General features: G+C 37.0%; 2 protein-coding genes and 1 pseudogene across 2 annotated transcripts; 1 reads left to right on the top strand and 2 right to left on the bottom strand.

Moving 5' to 3' along the window:
- Positions 1 to 3802: 3802 nt before the first annotated feature.
- Positions 3803 to 5131, top strand: LOC147860785 (zinc finger A20 and AN1 domain-containing stress-associated protein 2 pseudogene; annotated as a pseudogene).
- A 3365-nt stretch (positions 5132 to 8496) lies between these two features.
- On the bottom strand, positions 8497 to 21787 carry LOC147860783 (E3 ubiquitin-protein ligase RGLG3-like). The gene is made up of 12 exons (XM_087323743.1): positions 21702 to 21787; positions 12316 to 12553; positions 12099 to 12183; positions 11858 to 11998; positions 11476 to 11589; positions 11281 to 11378; positions 11102 to 11181; positions 10419 to 10524; positions 10171 to 10298; positions 9856 to 9988; positions 9702 to 9758; positions 8497 to 8995 (listed from the first exon to the last, which is right to left on the bottom strand). Exons 2-12 carry the CDS (start codon positions 12487 to 12489, stop codon positions 8915 to 8917), a joined length of 1197 nt encoding a protein of 398 aa, XP_087179869.1. The 5' UTR covers positions 12490 to 12553; positions 21702 to 21787; the 3' UTR covers positions 8497 to 8914.
- Positions 17810 to 21222, bottom strand: LOC147860784 (E3 ubiquitin-protein ligase RGLG2-like). Its single transcript, XM_087323742.1, has 8 exons — positions 20448 to 21222; positions 20231 to 20315; positions 19990 to 20130; positions 19626 to 19739; positions 19427 to 19519; positions 19243 to 19327; positions 18559 to 18664; positions 17810 to 18111 (listed from the first exon to the last, which is right to left on the bottom strand). Exons 1-8 carry the CDS (start codon positions 20514 to 20516, stop codon positions 18097 to 18099), a joined length of 708 nt encoding a protein of 235 aa, XP_087179868.1. The 5' UTR covers positions 20517 to 21222; the 3' UTR covers positions 17810 to 18096.
- Positions 21788 to 22149: the final 362 nt, after the last annotated feature.

Genomic DNA, 22149 nt, shown 5'->3' with positions numbered 1-22149 from the left:
CATGGGTATGCTTTGCTTCTTCTTCGATCGGCAAAAGCAAAAGCACGAGCAACACGGGCATTGGAAGAGGAACTTCATCGCGGCCTCGTCGGATCCGAGAGAAATCGCCCCACAAAGAAGATCCTCTCAAGGATTCCCTAAAGATCCTCTCAAAGATTCCCTTCAAGATTCTATCAAGGATTCTCTTAAGATCCTCTCAAGATTCAATGTCAGAGATCGAGAGAGAGGGAGGGAGAGAGGTTTCCTTTTGGTGTCTTCCTCTTCCCCTCTAGAAGAGACACGCCCCTTGGGGCTGTTGGTACGTTGCCAATAGTGCCTTGTCCCCATGCTTTCCTTCTCCATTATCTTTCCTAATGTGGGCACTCCCATTCGGTCCACCCAATAACCCACCCGACAAGACAAAACTCTGAGGCCACCCACTGACCTTTGCTCTCTCGATTCGGTTACCGGAAACATGTCTTTGCTCCCGATTCTATTACCGGAAACACGTCTTTGCTCTCTCGATTCGGTTATTGGAAACACGTCTTTGCTCCCGATTCGGTTACCGGAAACACATCTTTGCTCCCGATTTGGTTACCAGGGACATAGCATTCCCGATTTTTCTACGTTTGTGTTGGACGGAGCTTTTTGTACGTTTTTATTTACAAAGATTGAGACATTGGTTGGATTTCTGGTCACGCGGCACCCTTGGGACTACGGAATATGTCGTGTTGACCGATTACCCTGCTTTATGTTTCTTTATTAACCACCTAGTCGTCCATGTACGCAAAAAGCAACAAATCGTTTTTGTCATAGACTTATGAGTGCCAATGTGAAATAGCTCCTCGTCATTAACATCAACCCTCTATATCATAATCACAATGCAATCCAACATGCACCCTTGTGTTCCTATAATGATATGACAATACCGATGGACAAACACATCTTGTTTTACATTGTTTGTGTCTTTACATTTTCATGCTTTACATTGTTTGTGTACTCTCTCCATTATGATTGTTGCTTGCATAGTGCCTCGTGTTCCCTTTTGACCCACGACAACTTCATGTTACTTGTAATACGAAGTTTTGTTACTTTCATTTCCACATGCTTGGTTGATGATATAGAGTGGTCAAACGATTTCAAAAGCATCAAAAGAGGGAAAATATGTCTTTGCTTGGGCCAGTAAAATATGTCTTTTCTTGAGCCAATGAAATATTATTCATGTTTTTATGTCCCATTACGACATTGACCATAATCACCTTATCGTGAAGCACTTATGTTCAACTTCATGTTTGGAAAAGGCGAGGTCTTGCATTAAATTTATATTTTTATTGGTGCCATCTAGTGAAATAACTATATAGCATGGCTTATTACTAGGGCAGGTGCTTCCACAAAACAATATTGAGAGAATGGATGCATGAAGGTTTATCATTTACATTACCCATGGATATTTTGGTATTATGGTTTAACAATTAGAGCACATCCTACGAATGTAAGGAACCCAGTGTGTTAAGATGTATGTTTAGAATAGGGAGAGTTAGTTTCATGGAGTTGTAGGAGTAGTTTTTATATGGAAAGAGACATTATAGTTATTTAGTAAAATATAGATAGGATGTGTCTATAGGTTAACAGAAATTCAAACATATGAAACATAACAAAGTGTGAATATGTGGGTGAAAATGTTTACAACACAAACTTATAAGATCTATGTGATGGGTCATGGGAACATGTTTGTGAGGTAGTGGGAGATAAGTATAAGTTGTGACATAGACCAGAAGAGAAGTGAGAAAGACGTTTATTCTAGTAATATAATAATGAGAGGTTGACATAAAGAGTGATTATCATGGTGCAACATGTAGATAGATGATTGTGAGTTGGCTTTAATTGACTGTTTTGTTTGTGTGTCAAATGGCTTTGGTGGATCATGATTCCTGGTTAGTAGGCTTCCTTGAATCTTCTTTCCATGGGTCGGAACTACTCTCTTGACTAGAGGATAATTATTACGAGCCTGAAGTGCAAACCATAGTACGTAAAATTCGTGTTCGTCTAGTATAACATTCGTTTTCCTACGTTGGAAAACGAATGCGAATGTTATCCAAACATTCTTGTGTTTTTTTTTTGTTTTCCCCCCATTTTTTTAATGTTTTTTTGTTTTTTTTTTCATTTTTAGGCTTATCTACCTCATAATAAATAGTTAATTCAAAAGAATGGTATTTATCATTCTTTGAGGGTATTTTTCTTTCGCGAATGCGAATGCACGTATGGTACGTATGGTTCATACTATGGTGCAAACTACCAGTCATGGTATATGGCCCTCTTTTGTTGATTTATAGATTCCCAAATAATTTGGTTATGTAGTAAAAATCGTTATCATTATTATATTTTCCATTAGGAAAACAATTGTGACAAATAAATCAGATTTTTTGACAAGAACATGGTACACAATTACATATGGCATAGACACGAGAGGGGAGATCATTCACAAACAAGAAAAATTTCACTCGTCAATCTGGTGTTTTTTGGTGACGCGTCAGTATGTCCTCAAACATCTTACGTGATTATTTATTAGTTTCCTTTTCGATTTAGTTAAGAATAAATAGAGCTCACGAATTATTAAGATACAACAACTTGCAAGAATACTTGATATTTCAAGTGGCCTCACATTAGAACATAATGCAATTCGAAATATTCGAGTTGGCGATGTGGATGAGACGACTTGATTCCAGTGAGGGAAAAAGTAAGCTGCATGAAAAGGAAGATGAAGGGACTTGACCCTAGGCGAGAGAAAGAAAGAATGCGATATAAATGCAAAAAGTATGAGCAGACTGCCAAGCATACATACATACATACATACATACATACATACATACATACATACCTCTACACACACACACACACACACACAAATACATACACACACACATACACATACACACATACATACACATAAACACATACATACATGCATAACACACACCTACATACACATAAACACATAAACACATAAACACATAAACACATAAACACATGCATAACATACACCTACACACACACATACATACATACATACATACATACATACATACATACATACATACATACATACATACATACATACATACATACATACAAACACACACAAAGACATCCACATAACACACACACACACACATGTTTTCTGAAGATAAGAAGCTGAAAAAGCTATGACAATGGGCTCTAGTCATGAAGTTGGTAAGCTTGATGAGCCAACCAATAGCCAATGTGTATATGCATGCTATAATGTTGTGGCTGCCCGGGGAGAGTGCATAAAATGAACAGGTTTGACGAGGTTACATGACGGACAAGAAGAGACGATGCACAAAGGAGAGAGAGAGAGAGAGAGAGAGAGAGAGGTCATAGGGAAAGTGTGAACAAAGGAGGGTCTTCAAGAGAGGCTAACTACAGGCGAGGAGTGGATCCCGTGTCCGAGACGAGACTCTCTGGTGGAAGGACACTTGGGGGACTTTCTTTTCATCCAAGTTGTATGATACTCTTAAGAGCCTCTTCTATAGAGGAAGAAAAAGTACATGTCTTTGTGTGTGTCTTGTATAAATACAGTATATACATACTACTACTACTACTACTACTACTATTACAAGAAGAAGCTACAAATATACTACAAAATTACAAATATGTACACATGTTATTATGTTACATTGTAACAAACAAAAAATATATAGATAAAATAAAAGTTCACATCTTTTTCTCTCTTTCTTTTATTCTTCCTTCTTTCCTTCTTCTTTCTTCTTCTTCTCAAATTAGATAGATAGAAACCTCCCCTGTTTTTTTCCTCCTCCTCCTCCTCTGTTCTACCCCCCTCTCCCTTTTGTATCCATAGCCATTACCATGGCTCAAGAGAGCTGGAAATTAGAACAAGAAGAGTCCCCTTGCTCTTCTTCCTCTCCTCCTCCTCCTTCTTCTGCTACTGCTACTGCTACTGCTCCTGCTCCTGCTCCTGCTCCATCTTCTTCTTCTTCTTCTTCTTCTTCAACCCTTAATGATGCTCCCCCCCCTTCCCTCTGCACCAACAATTGTGGCTTCTTTGGCTCCACATCCTCCATGAACCTTTGCTCCTCATGCTACAGGGACCTTATGCTCCTGAAGAAGCAATCTCCATTAGATTTCCCTTCTTCTCTTTCTCCTCCTCCTCCTCCTCCTCCTACCACTTCAAGCCTCCTCTTCTCTACACCATCTCCTCTTCTTCTCTCACCTTCTCCTTCTTTGCCTTTGCTCCTCTCCACTGCCCATCCAAGGGCAGAAGTGGAAGTTTTGATGGTCTCGGAGGAGGAGAAGGAGAGACCCGAGAAAGCCGCCGGATTCGCCTTGGAGAGGGAATCTGCCCAATTCATGAATTGCAATAGAAAACCTGACAAAACTGTACAGATCGCGGGCTTTGAGAGAACGGCAGCCCCCCGATTGTCCGATGGCCACAAACCTTCTTCTTCTTCTTCTTCTTCGTTGGCGGGACCTCCTCCTCTCCGGTGCTTCGCTTGCTCCAAGAAAGTCGGGTTGCGCGGCTTCAAGTGCCGATGTGGCGACACATTCTGCCCCGCCCATCGGCACTCGGACACACATGACTGCCCCTTCGACTACAAAGCGGCCGGCAAGGCGTCCATCGCCAAGGCCAATCCCGTTATAAAAGCCGAGAAGCTCTACAAGATCTAAGCCCCCATCATCCCATTCCAATTTGTTCACACTTAAAGCCGTCTCGGTCTCGGACAAGAGTAGATGTGGGGGGGTGTCCAATCTCATGGTCCTTCACGGTCGATCGGGTCCTACAGAGAACCCCTCGGGGTATCGTGCAAAGCCCACATACTATTGCAATATGGGCTTTATTGTGAATTGGAGCAAACTCATGGAGGATTGTGTAAGCTTAACTTTTGTGATATTATGTTAGTGTTGATGTGTGTGTGTGTGTGTTTATGTGTGTATATGCAAGCTCTATTTTGCTATTATTAGCTTTTCCCCCTCCCAATAAAGGAAAAGACACTCATGTGAAGCAATTGCCATGAGGCAGATGTACAGTTCCATCTCTGTAAAAGAGATCTTAAGTGTGAAAGACCAAGATGTAATGATGGAGCCAAAAGGATAATAAGCTTTTTGCTTTTGGAGAGAGGCATAGCATCCAAGTTACAGAATGCCCACTTTCTTTTGGGCTTAATTTCTTTCATTTCTAATTATTAGGGTTTGGAACTTAATTTGGATGTATAATATAGAAACCCATCTACACCAAGATCAAGATGACACCCAAGTTAAGGTGTCCATTTGGACTATGGAGAGAACCATCACTCACACACACACACACACATAACAAGGATCATAATGTCCATGCTTGGGTATGTAATGCCATGGTTTTCCACTTTTGAGAATTGTATATGGAAAGGTGGATCCATGATGTCCAATTTGGTTGATCAAAGAGGCCTTGCAATCAAGGATAGGCGCCGAAACATGTGTTTTGTTTGCCCGCAATTCGAAATACTATTTCGAAAGACCCTTTCACATTATCCGTTTTTGTGCTAGGGTGAAGAAACCGAAGGGTATATAGTTCGGTGATAGAATCTTCTAGGTGAGAAAAGAGGAACTTTTGGTTTTGTTTGCTTGTTTTTATCTAGAGTGAGAGATGCCATTTTTCGATGTTTGTTGCACGGCCTAAAAATGTTATGGTGGTGGAAGCCCCTTGGCCTTGTCACGAATACCGTACGCAATAATCTATTGCACCATTGTGGAGACTTTTATTCAGTTGAAACAGTCATGGTTTCGTCACTTACACGCAATGCAAAGAACCCCACACTAATTTCTTGGTAAATAGATGTTTCGAGAAAAGAGGCTCTTCAATACTTGGGGAAAGATATACATGAATGTATAGCTATATACGTACTTCAGGCTTTTTGGTGTCACTCGTGTACGTGTTGAAGAAATTTTGCAATATGTGATAAGTTGCTAAGCTTTGTTCCCAAAGAACACGCGCATTCACAAAGTGTTGTTGATGGCCTTTGTGTCATAAAGAATGAGTGATTACAAAGTGTGGTTAGGTTTGCCGCAGGATTAGTGGGTGGGAAGGATGGTGGGGAATAGTAATGTAACAATGATGAATAGTGGTTGGATGGGATTAAGACAATTTTGTGGAATTTGGGGTTGAAAGTTGGAAGTGTCGGTGAGATAAGGTTTGACTTCAACTACCAAGGAATACCATGGAATTATTTGTTTCTTGTGGTGTCTTTATACAATATTTAGTATTGTGAAGAGGACCGAGGGTCAAATTTTGTTTGTTTCTTGTCATGTCTTTGTGAAGTTTTATTATGGAGACGTTTTAGTGTGTTGTTTGTGTAAGCCAACTCATTCCTTAATTTGACTAGGGATGAATTTTATACCACTTAATTTACGAGGTCGTGGAAGTTGGAAAATACAACATGAAATGTGAAGTTAATATAACACATTTGGAAACAGGATATCAATGGAAGACTATACTAAATCATGATTATAGATTTGCCCATTAGAAATGGAAATTTATACAAACATTGGTAGCCATCTTTGTGCAAAAGAAAGAATTGGGTAGTGATTAAAGAGAGATGAAAAGTATGTGCATCGCATCTGGAACTTTGGAGTTTAGACCTTGCAAGTGGGAATGTGTTTTAGAGTCATTCATTCTGGATGTTCAAACTTGGTGGTTATTCATTTCGTGCAAATTGAGCTTGAGCATTTTATTTTTTCACTTCAAGAAGCCTAAATCCATCGTGCATTTGCATATATAGGACGCCCATACTCCTTATGGTTCGTACCCATATGATAGGCATCCGAACTTTTCAGGAGATCTTTATTCTCGAACTAGCTTTAAGAAAGTTACACTATTAAAGGAATAAAGACAATGCACAATATAAAAGTTAGTGAAAATTAGGAGTAAAGATGAAAAGAGGTGAAAGAAAGGTAGATAAAAGAAGACCCTACATAATTTTGTACTACCTCTTTTCCTGTAGGTATGCATAGGATTTCCTTAACGCTATTGGAAAAATATATTTCTACAAATGGAAGATAATAAATCTATTCAATCCATGTGTAAGTTTGATATTTTCCATGCAAAATATTTCCTTAAACTAGCCATTTCTCCACACAACATGAGTGTCTCACGGAGTTGATGATACGGTTTCCGTAAGTATCATTGTGTGTTGATAACATGTTTGTTGATGGAGTTGGTGTTGCTCAAAAACATGTTTTAATTGACGTCTAGTACCTTTGTGTATTTTGTAACATAGTTTGCAACTTGACACTCAATAAATTTTAATGCAAACCTTACTTCCAAACCAGAATCATATGCTTTATTAAACTACTGATAGATTGTGTTTTGGTATGGGTTCAAGCCATAAGAAAAGGTTGCGATAGCGTGAAGTATTTATCATTGTTGAATTTTGTGGTTGAGATCCATTGGTTACAACTGTAAGAAGATGGACATGATAATTAATGCTAACAATTTATGCATATGACAATGCATTGTTTCATCCACAACTCGTATGTATAATCCCCCCATCCTATTGGAAAATCTGTATTTAGGAACTGGATATGATAGCATTCAACTAGATATCCATAAGAACTACAAATATGGTTATTTAAAAATGCATACTAACAAAATCTTGTTTTCCTCTTCAAACAAAAACCATTCATCTCAACTTCAATCCACATGACCACACAACCAACGTGAGGACATGCTTTGGCAAATCACTAACTACACAAGACAAATCATCATAGCATGCACATGACACCCACAACTGATGCAAGGATGTGCTTCGGTGAATTCTTGAATAAAACAAGTAATTATGGCATGCACACAAGTGATACAAGGACATGCTTTGACAAATCATTGAATAAAACAAGTAGTTATAACATGCACAAGAATGATACAAGCACATGCTTTGGCAAATAGTTGCATAAAACAAGTGATTGTAGCATGCACATGAGCACACCAGACTGATGTGAGGAAATCCTTAGGAAATTCAATGGATAAAATAAGCAATTGTGGCAAGCACATGACCAACGCAAGAGTGATATGAGGGCGTCCTTCGATGTTGCATAAACCAAGTAATCAATGGGAACAATTTTGATTAGTAATAAAATTCAAGACAAAATATATGATGAGATTGGGGAGCCAAAGTCACACATGTTAACCAAGAATTTCACATAATTAAAGATGTAGAGTCGAAGGTTTGAGTGCCTAAATTTGGACCTTAATACAGCTTTTCACATAACTACAGATCATCTCGGGATTCTGGGTGCAACAATTCACACCTTAAACATAGATTTTCACACAAATAACAAGACATCACAGAGAATCATACTATAATAAGCATAATTCTGATTTGTTTTTTTGTACATGTGGGCACCAACAAAACACATGAAGCTTTATTTCTTGCTCTACTACTGAGAATAAAATGAGGAGTTCAAAGGATCAAAGATACCTACCATATAAGAATAGTTACAGCAGGACTAGCTAAAAATATATACAAGTTTTTAGTATCTCAGAAATCATAAGCCAAGCATCAGGTAGGCACATGTTAAATGTTACATTTGCAGATCAGTCCATATGGCATTTACATAAGTATATATTACAATCACCTCATTTTAAGCATAAGAGCAGAGCACATACATCCATGTAATGGCAGATGAATGGATAATTGTTGTTCTTGAGCTACATTCAACCACAGTATTTCTAGGAGAAAATTGTTCGAAAGGCCTATACAAAGATTTTATGTAAATATATCTTATTATGAATGATTAGACAAAGACAATAATTGGAATCTCAAGGTTAGAAGGGCATCTGAAGCAGCCAGCAAAAAAATGGGTATGTACACATCATTTCACATATAGACAACCCTAATGTCAAAATGTATCCCGGTTCCATCATGTTTTAATACAGCCTTAATCGAAGTTGTATCTCGATACGACAAATTGGACATATGCTTAAGTCATTGCCACAATCTTCGCATGTCTGTAGAAGAAGAGTTATTAGTAACTCATTTTTAGTACAAAACAAAAAAAATTTGAAAGGTCATTTCCAAATATTTAGAGAACAATCAGTGAAAGGAACATCAAACTGGGCAATCATCCAGGAGCTACTGCACCTATCTTTCGTATAATGGACTTCATGAGTGTAGGGTTGTGTTTCCACCCATTATACAGGGTCGTTTCCATATGGCATAGAGAGACAGGCATGCGACTGTTGTGCATAAATACAGTTCAAAACAGGTGATTGTCCTGTTGTCCCAACTATCTAACATGAAACAAAACAAATAGCACCTCTAAATGGACTTTTTCCCACTCTTTTGCTTCAACAATTTCTTCTTCTCCTCTGGTTCTCTCCTGTTTTTCTGTCTCGTTCTAAGTTCTAGCATTAAGTTCACTTATAACTTTTTCATCTTGTTATGTCAGATCATTCATCAGATGATGAATATATCTAATATAAGTCAAGGAATCTAATTCATGTTCTAAATTATAACATTCTGTTGTGGATCTGAATATTTGCGATAATCTCACACTTCAAATTTAGAGGTTGGATTTTCTTCAGTGTAATTGATATATCATGGGATACGCGTCCGAATATACTGTAAATACACTGTACTGTTGCACACCATATACATATCATATCATTGTACAACTTAACAGGTTATAAAAGACACGGGAAGATGAAACACTACCTGATGACCACAGTTGAAAGCCATATTTTTTGGGTTTGTCCAACAAACTGGACACATCTGCAAAGAAAAAGAAAAAGTGTATTAAGTAGCAGTATAACAGAAGATAAACATATCATATCACTTATCTTGTTGAAATCTGAAACCTCAAAACTACCTGGAGATCACTCTGCGATGATTCAAACGCTGTATTCTCCTGGGGCATCTGTGGACTCCAGGCTGCCACTGGAGCTGGAACTGGAACTGGAGTAGGTAAAGGGTGGCATTTTGGCCTCCTATTTGTTGTCCGACTAAAACATAGGAAAAAAATCAGGAAACTTACCAAAATACCCCTTCATTCTTTTACGAGATTCTCAAATTGTTCCTTCTTTGACATTCCCCAAAAATATTTATCATCATAATAACTCAGTTAAAATGTATTATTATGCAAATGCATTCTTTAAGTAAATAGTTCTTTTCTAGCAAACAGTACCTCAAGAGATTTAATGAAATGGCAGCTTGGTATTGTATTGGTATCTCCATTAAAGCTGCTAGAGCAAATGCTGCCTCCCTTTGCTCACGTGATCTGTTTCGGGACATGATGTCGGTAAAATTAACGAACTGCCGCAAATCGATAAAAAGACCATTTGAAAATTTCAGCATTAAGTCATTCTTATTACAAGATGGAACTCTTTGGCACAATATAATCTATATATAAGAAGAAGTGGTGGGAGACCTTACCTGAAAGTTATCGAAATTGCGTTCAGGAATCTGGTCATCAAAATTCTGCATTGTGTCCCATGGGCCATCGCCAACCCCAACGAGCACAATAGAGAGTGGATACTCACTGTATTTTGCATTTAAACCTTGTTTAGGTATTTTTTATATTATTAAGTATTTTGGGTTTTATCAGAAATTCAGATAAGCATATTGATGGTTATATTCAAGAAAATTTTATAAAAGACTGCCTTTTCTTTTTAGTGCAAATGGAAGTTTGTAGTTAACATCAGCTGGTCATTAGTGGTTCAGACTCTTAGATCAGACTGTCACATTCATACGTCAATTGTAATTGCTTGTGTGCTCTTGTTCATTCAGCTGGAGGTATGAGAACACATGGCACATAACTTTTCTGATTCATTATTTTGGCCTCTAACCATGTTAGACATTGGTCTCTAATGAAGAAATCACATGGTGAGCCCCATTTATGGATGTTTGCTATGTTCACATGGATTTTCCACATTGGCCAGTCACCCATTTACAGCTAGCACCAATCCAGATGTCTAGAGAGGTAACACACTTAAGGAACATACGAGTTCCTTTTTAAGAATTCATTACTACAACTCATATTGTTATCATAAGTATAATTTTGATGAAAGTTAGTTTCTCATTTTTTATGTTAGATATTCTTGAATATCACCAATTACCTTGCTGCAACTATAGCATCTACAGTACTTTGCTCTTGGGGGCTTAGCATCTTCGAATCAGTATCGATGCTTCTAGTCATCTGGCCTTATGAAAATGGGAAAATGTAAAGATTAACGACTATATATGCATATCCATATGTAGTTCAATCTAACATAATCATCAATACGCCAAAACATGCCTGCCCATCCGCTATTATTAGTAATACGTGGTACTGACAACCACTCTGTATAACAATGTCAATTGCCACTTCAATCACTGGTGCAAAAGATGTTGGTCCTGCAACAGAAAGTAATTCAGTAAAAGTTAAAAATGGACACACACACATATATCATAAGGTTACTTATTTACCTTGAATATGGTAATTGCAACTCACCAGCCAATCTTATGTGGGGAACAATTTCCTTGTATCTTGCAAGGGCTTCCTCAAAACCATTACAAGGCCGGTTATCTTGATGGAAGCTAAATACTTGTTGATCATGCGTGGTAACTGTAATGCAAACACATTCCCTTAACAATGTACACATTAAGCTTATATCTATATATGTATGTATGTATGTATGTATGCAAGTATAAACTAATGTAAGAGAGAGAGAGAGAGAGAGAGAGAGAGAGAGAGAGAGAGAGAGACAAATGTATGCTAATATACACATAGAAAAATATATGCTGAGTGCTTACATTGGCACAAATAAGTCTTCACATAAGGCCGAACATTTTATTTATCATGAATTTCTAGTTAAAAAGGATATTCAACTCACTATCCCCAAATCCAAAACACGGTATAAGGTTATCCTCATCGAAAGGGGAAAGGGTTCGGCCTATTATCGAGATGGCTTGTTCATAAGGATTAGGAATGTTACTAATTGCATGCAGGCTTCTTCCATTGAATGAGTTAATTCCTACAAAGCAATAGATTAATCAGTGGGATTCCATACCACATAGAATCATGAACCCAAATATGCCTTAAAATTGAACTACAATGAAAAACTATTAATAAACCTGTCCACTCATTGCTTTTAGTGAAATCGATCCCCACAATCAAGTTAGATGTCTTAAGACCTGATTCTCTCAAAGCCTTTGTAACCTGCCAATTTGCCAAATTATGTAGCATAAAATAGAATATTGAGCAATTTGGAATTGAACGTGGAAGAATTGCTCCCAATCCAAGCCTAAATTTGTGAAGCAAAATGCAATGCACAATTGAGAGAGATCAAACCTCTTCAAGTGACTTATAATGGTCAATGATCCGAGAATACCAATCTTTATTCTTTGGATTAACCTGCATCCTTGGATTATATTCCGGGTCACTTGGACCAGAACCTGCAGAATTTCCTGGTTTGTGATAGGGAACTGGGTCTGGACTTTTCACTTTTGATTGCTTTCCACCCATATAGCACTTTCAATCTTTTATATTTTATTCCTTATAGGTTTCTTGATAGAGCAAGTGACAACATCTGTGAAACACAATGCTCAATTATTAGTGGCACAGCTTCCGAGAAGAAAACAATATGGCAAATAGAGAGTTATGCCTTGGCCACATGTATATTTGTCTTCAGATTTGTATTAGAACACACATAATTCATGAAATATATACTTGGGAAATGAATATCTGACATAATGATAGCCATCAGGAAACTGCATCATATATGAAATGGTACACCTATAATATGACTTAATAAGCGCCTCTTGTGGGCATAGTATAAACAAGAGAAAAAATTCCAAAAGTTTTTGCAATCAATTCCTTATATGAAAGTGAAATGGTAGATGCCAGTCATGTAAGACTTGGTCAAAACCTATGTATTTGAAGAGAGAACGGATGCAATTAACGAAACTGATGACCAGAGTAGATACATAATAGAGAAAAACTTCAAATAACTTTCTGAACTGACTTTTTATGATATACTCAAATTCATGGTGGGAATTGAACCTAAATCCATGAGAACTCTATGATATCTGGGCTGAAAGTGTTTTGGAGATATATCAAAACAAGAGCAAACTTTTCAAAAAAGATTTATCACACAACTATTTTGATTATCATAAAGTCCGATTTTCTAGATGTAGGTTATGTGGGAATCGATACCAGAGAAATAAAAATAGAAAATCAATCTGGCACTGGCTCAACAAATTATGCAAGGAAGAGAGCATGTGACAGATGCAGAAACAAAACGGAGGGCGAAGAAAAGCAAAGATACAGGACTTGAGAAACACGGCATATTAACCTTCATTTGTAACCAATCCATGAAATGAATATGCTTGAGGAGCAGTGATTGAATGAAATGAAGCAATGAATGGATACACAACGACATACAATTATTTGATTGGATTGGATAAGAGAAACTCACATAAAAAGAGAGAGAGAGAGAGAGAGAGAGAGAGAGAGAGAGAGAGAGAGAGAGAGAGTGAGTGAATAAGAGAGAATAGAAGAGGCTCTCTGTTTCGTTCTGTTCTCTTTCTGTCTGCATGTATGAGTATAAATTAGAAGACATACCTTTTGAATCTGTCTGAATTCCTGGAGATGGGGGGGGGGGGGGGGTGGGTCCTTCGTTAGCAGAAAGTCGCATTCAGACAAAGCCAGGGATGAAAGTCGTATTGCAGGGCTTTCCAAGAAGCTTCTACCTCGCCCCTGTCTCTGTCTCTGTCTCTCTCTCACACACACATAGCAATGGGACCGGTTTCGGCTCAAACCAAACCGAACCAAACCGTACCAAACCAAACCGGACATGTAATGAACCGGACATGTAATGAACCTATGTCTGGTATCTTCCTCACCCACCGTGCAAAAAAAAACACCATGTCCCATTTGAATTATTTCTACGTTTTAAAGCCAGGATCGCCAAAGGCAAACCCACCAACAATCACACGCCAAAGAAAGACCTTGGCACGGAACGGAACATTTGTGAATCGTGCAAAGACTCAGTTAGTGTGTCTTGGCATCACATTAACATCATGATCAAACTTGTCAAATTCGAGAAACGTAAGTCAAAATCTGACGAGCAATCAGACATTGTATGAGACAATTGAGTATTATCTTCCACTTTGAATGGTGCAAAAGAAGCAATTTCCCATTGCGAGTCCACATCGATTAAAGCTAATCCCAAAGGCAAGGAAGACTATATCGCTCAAAGGAAGACTATATCGCTCAAAGTTGTTTCAAAGAATTCATTGGGTGTCTTGTGTTTCCCAACAAGTTGTGATTGATAAGGAATGTAAGTAAGGGGTTTATTATGGTCCTTCCTTCAAGAGTGTTTGTAATGAAGTAAATCTCAACTTCATCTTCAAGGTTTTTCAAGATCCTTCCCATAGATTGACACATGCGTGATATTCGTCGAATTCTCCATGCGTGGTATTCGCAATATTCAAGAATACAAAATGGCCCTAAGAATATTTAAAAACCATTCGTTTTGTAAAATAAATATACAAAAAATTAATTAATTAATTAATTTAAAAATAAATAAATTTAATTCACTAAAAAAAAGAACAATTATTCATTAATAAATTATAAAAATATGATTAGTATAAACTCTCCTTTCTAGTGTCAAATAAAAAAAGAGGAGAGTTTATGAACCTTTATTTAATTTAAATAATTGATTTTTTTATTTGAAAAAAACGAATATTTTTATTTTTACTATGAAAACATGATTAATGTGAAGTCTCAATTTTAATTTCAGGTAAAAATATCCATAAATTTTGGGAAAAGATAAGGTGAAGAATTAATGAACCTTTATTTTATTTTATTTATTTATTAAAAATAAAACGAAAATTTATTTTATTTTATTTATTTATTTAGTAAAGAATCAAGATCTCCAATGAAACTTTATTACTGTCAAGTCTCTCTCAACTCTCTATTTTATTATCCCCTTTTTAATGTCAAGTCCCCCTTTTTTTTCCTAAGAAACTAAAAGGAGGGACTTCATCTCCTTTTTTTCCTTCTTTTTTTTAAACGAATACTTGACCACACGAATGTATGCATATTCCATTTCATTCGAATAGAATATCCCACAAATGCGAATATGTCAATCTATGATCCTTCCTATGCACAAGGTAATTATAGTCGAAAAAAATTGAATGCCATATAGTAAACAAGTGATTTTGATAGAATCTAGACAGAACTTGAAATGATATTCATATCGAATAAAGCCAAGTGCCAAAAGCATTCCTACTTATCTCTCAAATAAGGTTTCATGACCTTGGACAATGACATCAGATTTGCCTTCGAGAGGGAATCTGCCCAATGAATTGCAATAAAAAACCAGATTGATCACAGACTTTGAGAGAACGGCGGCCCAATTGTTCGAGGGCCACAAAGCTTCTTCTTCGGCGGGACCTCCTCCTCTCCGATGCTTCACTTGCTCCAAGAAAGTTCTAAACTTATACCACTAACTAAGTTTACGAGGTTGTGGAAGTTCAAAACTACAACAAGAAATATGAAGTTAGGAAACAAAATTGGTATCAATGGAAGACTATACTAAACCATGACTATAGATTTGCCCATAAGAAATAGAAATTTATACCAACATTGGTAGCCATCTTCGCGCAAAAGAAAGAATCGGGTAATGATTCACGAGAGATAAAAACTATGTGCATCGAATCTGGAACTTTGGAGTTTAGACCTCGCAAGTAGGAATGTGGTTTAGAGCCATTCATTTTGGATGTTCAAACTTGGTGGTTATTCATTTCGTGCGAATTGAGCTTGAGCATTTGATTTTTTCACTTCAAGAATCCTAAATCCATCGTGCATTTGCCTATACAGGACACGCATACTCCTTATGGCTCGTACCCATATGATAGGCATCCGAACTTTTCAGGAGATCTTTATTCTCTAACTAGCTTTAAGAAAGTTACACTACTAAAGGAATAAAGACAATGCACAATATAAAAGTTAGTGAAAATGAGGAGTAAAGATGAAAAGAGGTGAAAGAAAGGTAGATAAAAGAAGACACTACATAATTTTGTACTACCTCTTTCCTTGTAGGTATGCATAGGATTTCCTTTATGCTATTGGAAAAATATATTTCTACAAATGGAAGAAAATAAATGCGTTCGATCCATCCTTGTGTAAGTTTGATCTTTTCCATGCAAATTATTTCCTTGAACTAGCCATTTCTCCACACAACATGTGTGTCTCATGGAGTTGATGACATGGTTTCCCAAAGAATCATTGTGTGTGGATAACATGTTTGTTGATGGAATTGGCGTTGCTCGAAAACATGTTTTAATTTACGTCTAGTAGCTTTGTGCACGTACTTTGCAACTCGATATTCTATAAATTTTAATGCAAACCTTTCTTCCAATCCAGAATCATGTGCTTTATTAAACTACTGATATATTGTGTTTTGGTGTAGGTTAAGCCATAAGCAAAGGTTGTGATAGCATGAAGTATTTATCATTGTTGAATTCTGTAGTTGAGATCTATCCGGTACAACAAATTGAGAACTTGCATGATTGTTCTTATGATCATTTCTATTTTACTTTGGGGTGCACTTATTGTTGGCATCCAAAATTTCCAAGCAACCAAACTTCGGCTAACTCTCGCTTCAAGCAAAACCTTCACTTCCACTCTATCATCTCATCCTATTGCCACTTGATGTTCTAGGTTTCTCGCACTTTCAATCACATTTCAAGTTTGGAATAATCATGCACACCGTTGTTGCTAGCCCTCATAGTAGAATAGTAATCACCCATTTAAGAAGATGGACATGATAATTAATGCTCACAATTTATGCATATGACAATGCATTGTTTCATACACAACTCTTATTAATGATCCCCCCATCCTATTGAAAAAGCTGTATTTAGGAACTCGACATGATAGTATTCAACTAGATATCCATAAGAACTACAAATATGGTTATATAAAAATGCATATGTTTAAAAAAACTCTTGCTTTGCTCTTCAAACAAAAACCATTAATTTCAACTTCAATGCACATGCCCACACACAACCAACGTAAGGACATGCTTTGGCAAATCACTAACTAAACAAGACAAACAATCATAATATGCACATGACACCCACAACTGATGCAAGGATGTGCTTCGGTGAATCCTTCAATAAAACAAGTAATTATGGCATGCACACAAGTGATACAAGCACATACTTTGGCAAATCGTTGCATAAAACAAGTAGTTACGGCATGCATAAGAATGATACAAGCACAAGCTTTGGCAAATAGTTGCATAAAACAAGTGATTGTAGCATGCACATGATGAGCACACTGGACTGATGTGAGGAAATCCTTAGGAAATTCAATGGATAAAACAAGCAATTGTGGCAAGCACATGACCAACGCAAGAGTGATATGAGGGCATCCTTCAATGTTGCATAAACCAAGTAATCAATGGGAACAATTTTGATTAGTAATAAAATTCAAGATAAAATATGATGAGATTGGGGCGCCAAAGTCACACATCTTAACCAAGAGTTTCACATAATTAAAGATGTAGAGTCGAAGGTTTGAGTGCCAAATTTTGGACCTTAATACAGCTTTTCACATAACTACAGATCATCTCGGGATTCTGGGTGCAACAATTCACACCTTCAACATAGATTTTCACCGAGAATCATACATTAATAAGCATAATTCCGATTTGTTTGTTTGTACATACTCTAACATGTAGGCACCAACAAAACATGTTAAGCTTTTTATTTCTTGCTCAACTACAGAGAATAAAACAAGGAGTTCAAGGGATCAAAGATACCTACCATATAAGTATAGTTACAGCAGGAATTGGCTAAAAATATATATTAGTATCTCAGAAATCATAAGCCAAGCATCAGGTAGGCACATGTTAAATGTTACATTTGCGGATCAGTCCATATGGCATTTACATAAGTATATATTACAATCGCCTCATTTTAAGCATAAGGGCAGAGCACATCCATCCATGTAATGGCAGATGAATGGATAATTCTTGTTTTGCAATCTATAATGTACTTCTTGAGCTACATTCTCCGTGGAGCTGGAGCTGGAGTAGGTAAAGGATGGCATCTTGGGCTTCTATTTGTTGTCCGACTAAAACATAGGAAAATAAAGAAAACAAATCAAGAAACATTAACCAAAATACATACCCCTTCATTCTTTTACGAGATTCTCAAAATGTTCCTTCTTTGAGATTCCCAGAAACTATTTATCATCATAATAACTCAGTTAAAATGTATTATTATGCAAATGCATTCTTTAAGTAAATAGTTCTTTTCTAGCAAAACAGTACCTCAAGAGATTTAATGAAATGGCAGCTTGGTATTGTAACGGTATCTCCATTAAAGCTGCTAGAGCAAATGCTGCTTCCCTTTGCTCACGTGATCTGTTTCGGGACATGATGTCGGTAAAATTAACGAACTACAGCAAATAGATAAAAAGACCATTTGAAAATTTCAGCATTACGTCATTCTTATTAGAAGATGGAACTCTTTGGCACAATATAATCTATATATAAGAAGAAGAGGTGGGAGATCATACCTGAAAGTTATCGAAATTGCGTTGAGGAATGTTGTCATCAAATTCCATCATTGTGTCCCACGGGCCATCGCCAACCCCAACGAGCACAATAGAGAGTGGATACTCACTGTATTTTGCATTTAAACCTTGTTTGGGTATTTCTTATATTATTAAATATTTTGGGTTTTATCAGAGATTCAGATGAGCATATTGACGGTTATATTCAAGAAAACTTTATAAAAAGCTGCCTTTTTCTTTGTAGTGCAAATGGAAGTTTGCAGTTAACATCAGCTGGTCATGTGGTTCAGACTCCTAGATCAGATTTTCATATTCATAGGTTAATTGTAATTGCTTGTGTGCTCTTGTTCATTCAGCTGGACGTATTAGAACACATGGCACATAGCTTTTCTGATTCATTATTTTGACCTCTAACCGTGTTAGATATTGGCCTCTAATGAAGAAATAATATGGTGAGCCCCATTTGCTTATAAGTGGCCATGTTCACATGGATTTTTCACACTGGCCAGTCACCCATTTACAGCTAGCACCAATCCAGATGTCTAGAGAGGTAACACACTTAAGGAACATACAAGTTCCTTTTTAAGAATTCAAGCACTACAGCTTATATTGTTATCATATGTATAGTTTTGATGAAAGTTGATTTCTCATTATTTATGTTATATATTCTTGAATATCACCAATTACCTTGCTGCAACTATAGCATCTACCGTACTTTGCTCTTGTGGGCTTAGCCTCGCCGAATCAGTATCGATGCTTCTAGTCACCTGGCCTTATGAAAATGCGAAAATGTAAAGATTAACAAGTATATATGCATATGCATATGTAGTTCAACCTAACATAATCATCGATACACCAAAACATGCCTGGCCATCCGCTATTATTAGTAATACATGGTACTGACAACCACTCTGTATAACAATGTCAATTGCCATTTCAATCACTGGTGCAAAAGATGTTGGTCCTGCAACAGAAAGGAATTCAGTAAAAGTTAAAAATGGACACACAGACACACATATATATATCGTTAAGGTTACTTACTGACCTTGAATATGGTAATTGCAACTCACCAGACAATCTTATGTGGGGAACAATTTCCTTGTATCTTGCAAGGGCTTCCTCAAAACCATTACAAGGCCGGTTATCTTGATGGAAGCTAAATACGTGCTGATCATGCGTGGTAACTGTAATGCAAACACATTCCCATAACAATGTACACATTAAACTTTTATATAGATAGATAGATAGATAGATAGATAGATGTGTGTGTGTGTGTATAAACTAATGTAAGAGAGAGAGAGAGAGAGAAATGTATGCTAATATACACATAGAAAAATATAGGCTGAGTGCTTACATTGGCACAAATAAGTCTTCACATAAGGTCGAACATTTTATTTATCATGAATTTCTAGTTAAAAAGGATATTCAACTCACTATCCCCAAATCCAAAACACGGTATAAGGTTATCCTCATCGAAAGGGGAAAGGGTTCGGCCTATTATCGAGATGGCTTGTTCATAAGGATTAGGAATGTTACTAATTGCATGCAGGCTTCTTCCATTGAATGAGTTAATTCCTACAAAGCAATAGATTAATCAGTGGGATTCCATACCACATAGAATCATGAACCCAAATATGCCTTAAAATTTAACTACAATGAAAAACTATTAATAAACCTTTCCACTCATTGCTTTTAGTGAAATCGATTCCTACAATCAAGTTAGATGACTCAAGACCTGATTCTCTCAAAGCCTTTGTAACCTGCCAATTTGCCAAATTATGTAGCATAAAATAGAATATTGAGGAAATTGGAATTGAGCGTGGAAAAATTGCTCCCAATCCAAGCCTAAATTTGTGAAGCAAAATGCAATGCACAATTGAGAGAGATCAAACCTCTTCAAGTGACTTATAATTGTCAATGATCCGATTATGCCAATTATTATTCTTTCGATTAACCTGCATCCTCGGATTATATTCCGGGTCACTTGGACCAGAACCTGGAGAATTTCCTGGTTTGTGATAGGGAACTGGATCTGGACGTTTCACTTTTGATTGCTTTCCACCCTTATAGCACTTTCCATCTTTTATATTTTATTCCTTATAGGTTTCTTGATAGAGCAAGCGACAACATCTGTGAAACACAATGCTCAATTATTAGCGGCAGAGCTTCCGAGAAGAAAACGATATGGCAAATAGAGAGTTATGCCTTGGCCACATGTTTATTTGTCTTCAGATTTGTATTAGAACACACATAATTCATGAAATATATACTTGGGAAATGAATATCTGACATAATGATAGCCATCAGGAAACTGCATCATATATGAAATGGTACACCTATAATATGACTTAATAAGCGCCTCTTGTGGGCATAGTATAAACAAGAGAAAAAATTCCAAAAGTTTTTGCAATCAATTCCTTATATGAAAGTGAAATGCTAGATGCCAGTCATGTAAGACTTAGTCCAAAAACTATGTATTGGAAGAGAGAACGGATGCAATTAACGAAACTGATGACCAGAGTAGATACATAATAGAGGAAAACTTCAAATAACTTTCTGAACAGACTTTTTATGATATACTCAAATTCATGGTGGGAATTGAACCTAAATCAATGAGAACTCTTTGCAGTTTAAAAATATCTAGGCTGAAAGTTTTTTGGAGACGTATCAAAACAAGAGCAAACTTTTCAAAAAAGATTTATCACAACTAGTTTGATTATCATAAAGTCCGATTTTCTAAATGTAGGTTATGTGGGAATCGATCCCAGACAAATAAAAATAGAAAATCTGGGATATATGGAGATTGGAGATCAACCTGGCACTGGCCCAACAAATTATGCAAGGAGAGAGCATGTGACAGATGTTGAAATAAAACGGAGGGAGAAGAAAAGCAAAGATACAGGACTTGAGAAACACGGCATATTATTATTAACCTGCATTTGTAACCAATCCATGAAATGAATATGCTATATGCTATATTGCCGAGAAATTGGGCCCGGGGGGTTTCGTAGATTTTTTCACACAGTAGAATGAATGAACAAATTCTCGTAAAAGAATGATGAGCAGTGATTGAAATGAAATGAAATGAAGCAATGAATGGATACACAACGACATGCAATTATTTGATTGGATTGGATAAGAGAAACTCACAAAGAAAGAGAGAGAGAGAGAGAGATGTAGACAATAAGAGAGAACAGAAGAAGAGGCTCTCTGTTTAGTTCTGTTCTCTTTCTGTCTGCATGTATGAGTATAAATAAGAAGACATATACCTTTTGAATCTGTTTGATTTTGCTGGAGTTAGCAGAAAGTCGCAATTCAGACAAAACCAGAAAGTCGTATTGCAGGACTTTCCAAGAAGCTTCCATGGTCTCCATTCTCTCTCTCTATCTTAACCGGTTTCGGCTCAAACCGAACCAAACCGGTATGTCTCTAACCATGGGACCGTTTTCGGCTCAAACCTCTCTCTCTCTCTCTCTCTCTCTCTCTCTCTCTCTCTCTCTCTCTCTCTGTCACAATGGGACCGTTTTCGGCTCAAACCGGTCTCTCTCTCACAATGGGACCGTTTTCGGCTCAAACCGGTCTCTCTCTCACAAT

This window comes from Azolla caroliniana, unplaced genomic scaffold (genome assembly GCF_043228905.1).
Source record: "Azolla caroliniana isolate FFs.n. ecotype wild unplaced genomic scaffold, voAzoCaro1.0.p SCAF_8, whole genome shotgun sequence".
Lineage (NCBI taxonomy): Eukaryota > Viridiplantae > Streptophyta > Polypodiopsida > Salviniales > Salviniaceae > Azolla > Azolla caroliniana.
Note: the sequence above shows the minus strand (reverse complement) of the source record. Positions and strands in the feature narration are given on the sequence as shown.

Coding starts and splice junctions, on each gene's coding strand:
- LOC147860783 (XM_087323743.1), bottom strand. CDS start 12,489: ATGGGTGGAAAGCAATCAAAAGTGAAAAGTCCAGACCCAGTTCCCTAT. Junction 10,525..11,101: donor GATGCTATAGTTGCAGCAAG/GTAATTGGTGAT, acceptor TGCAAAATACAG/TGAGTATCCACTCTCTATTG. Junction 10,299..10,418: donor GCAATTTCGATAACTTTCAG/GTAAGGTCTCCC, acceptor GATTTGCGGCAG/TTCGTTAATTTTACCGACAT.
- LOC147860784 (XM_087323742.1), bottom strand. CDS start 20,516: ATGCAGGTTAATCGAAAGAATAATAATTGGCATAATCGGATCATTGAC. Junction 20,316..20,447: donor ATTATAAGTCACTTGAAGAG/GTTTGATCTCTC, acceptor GCAAATTGGCAG/GTTACAAAGGCTTTGAGAGA. Junction 19,520..19,625: donor TCCCCACATAAGATTGTCTG/GTGAGTTGCAAT, acceptor TTTCTGTTGCAG/GACCAACATCTTTTGCACCA.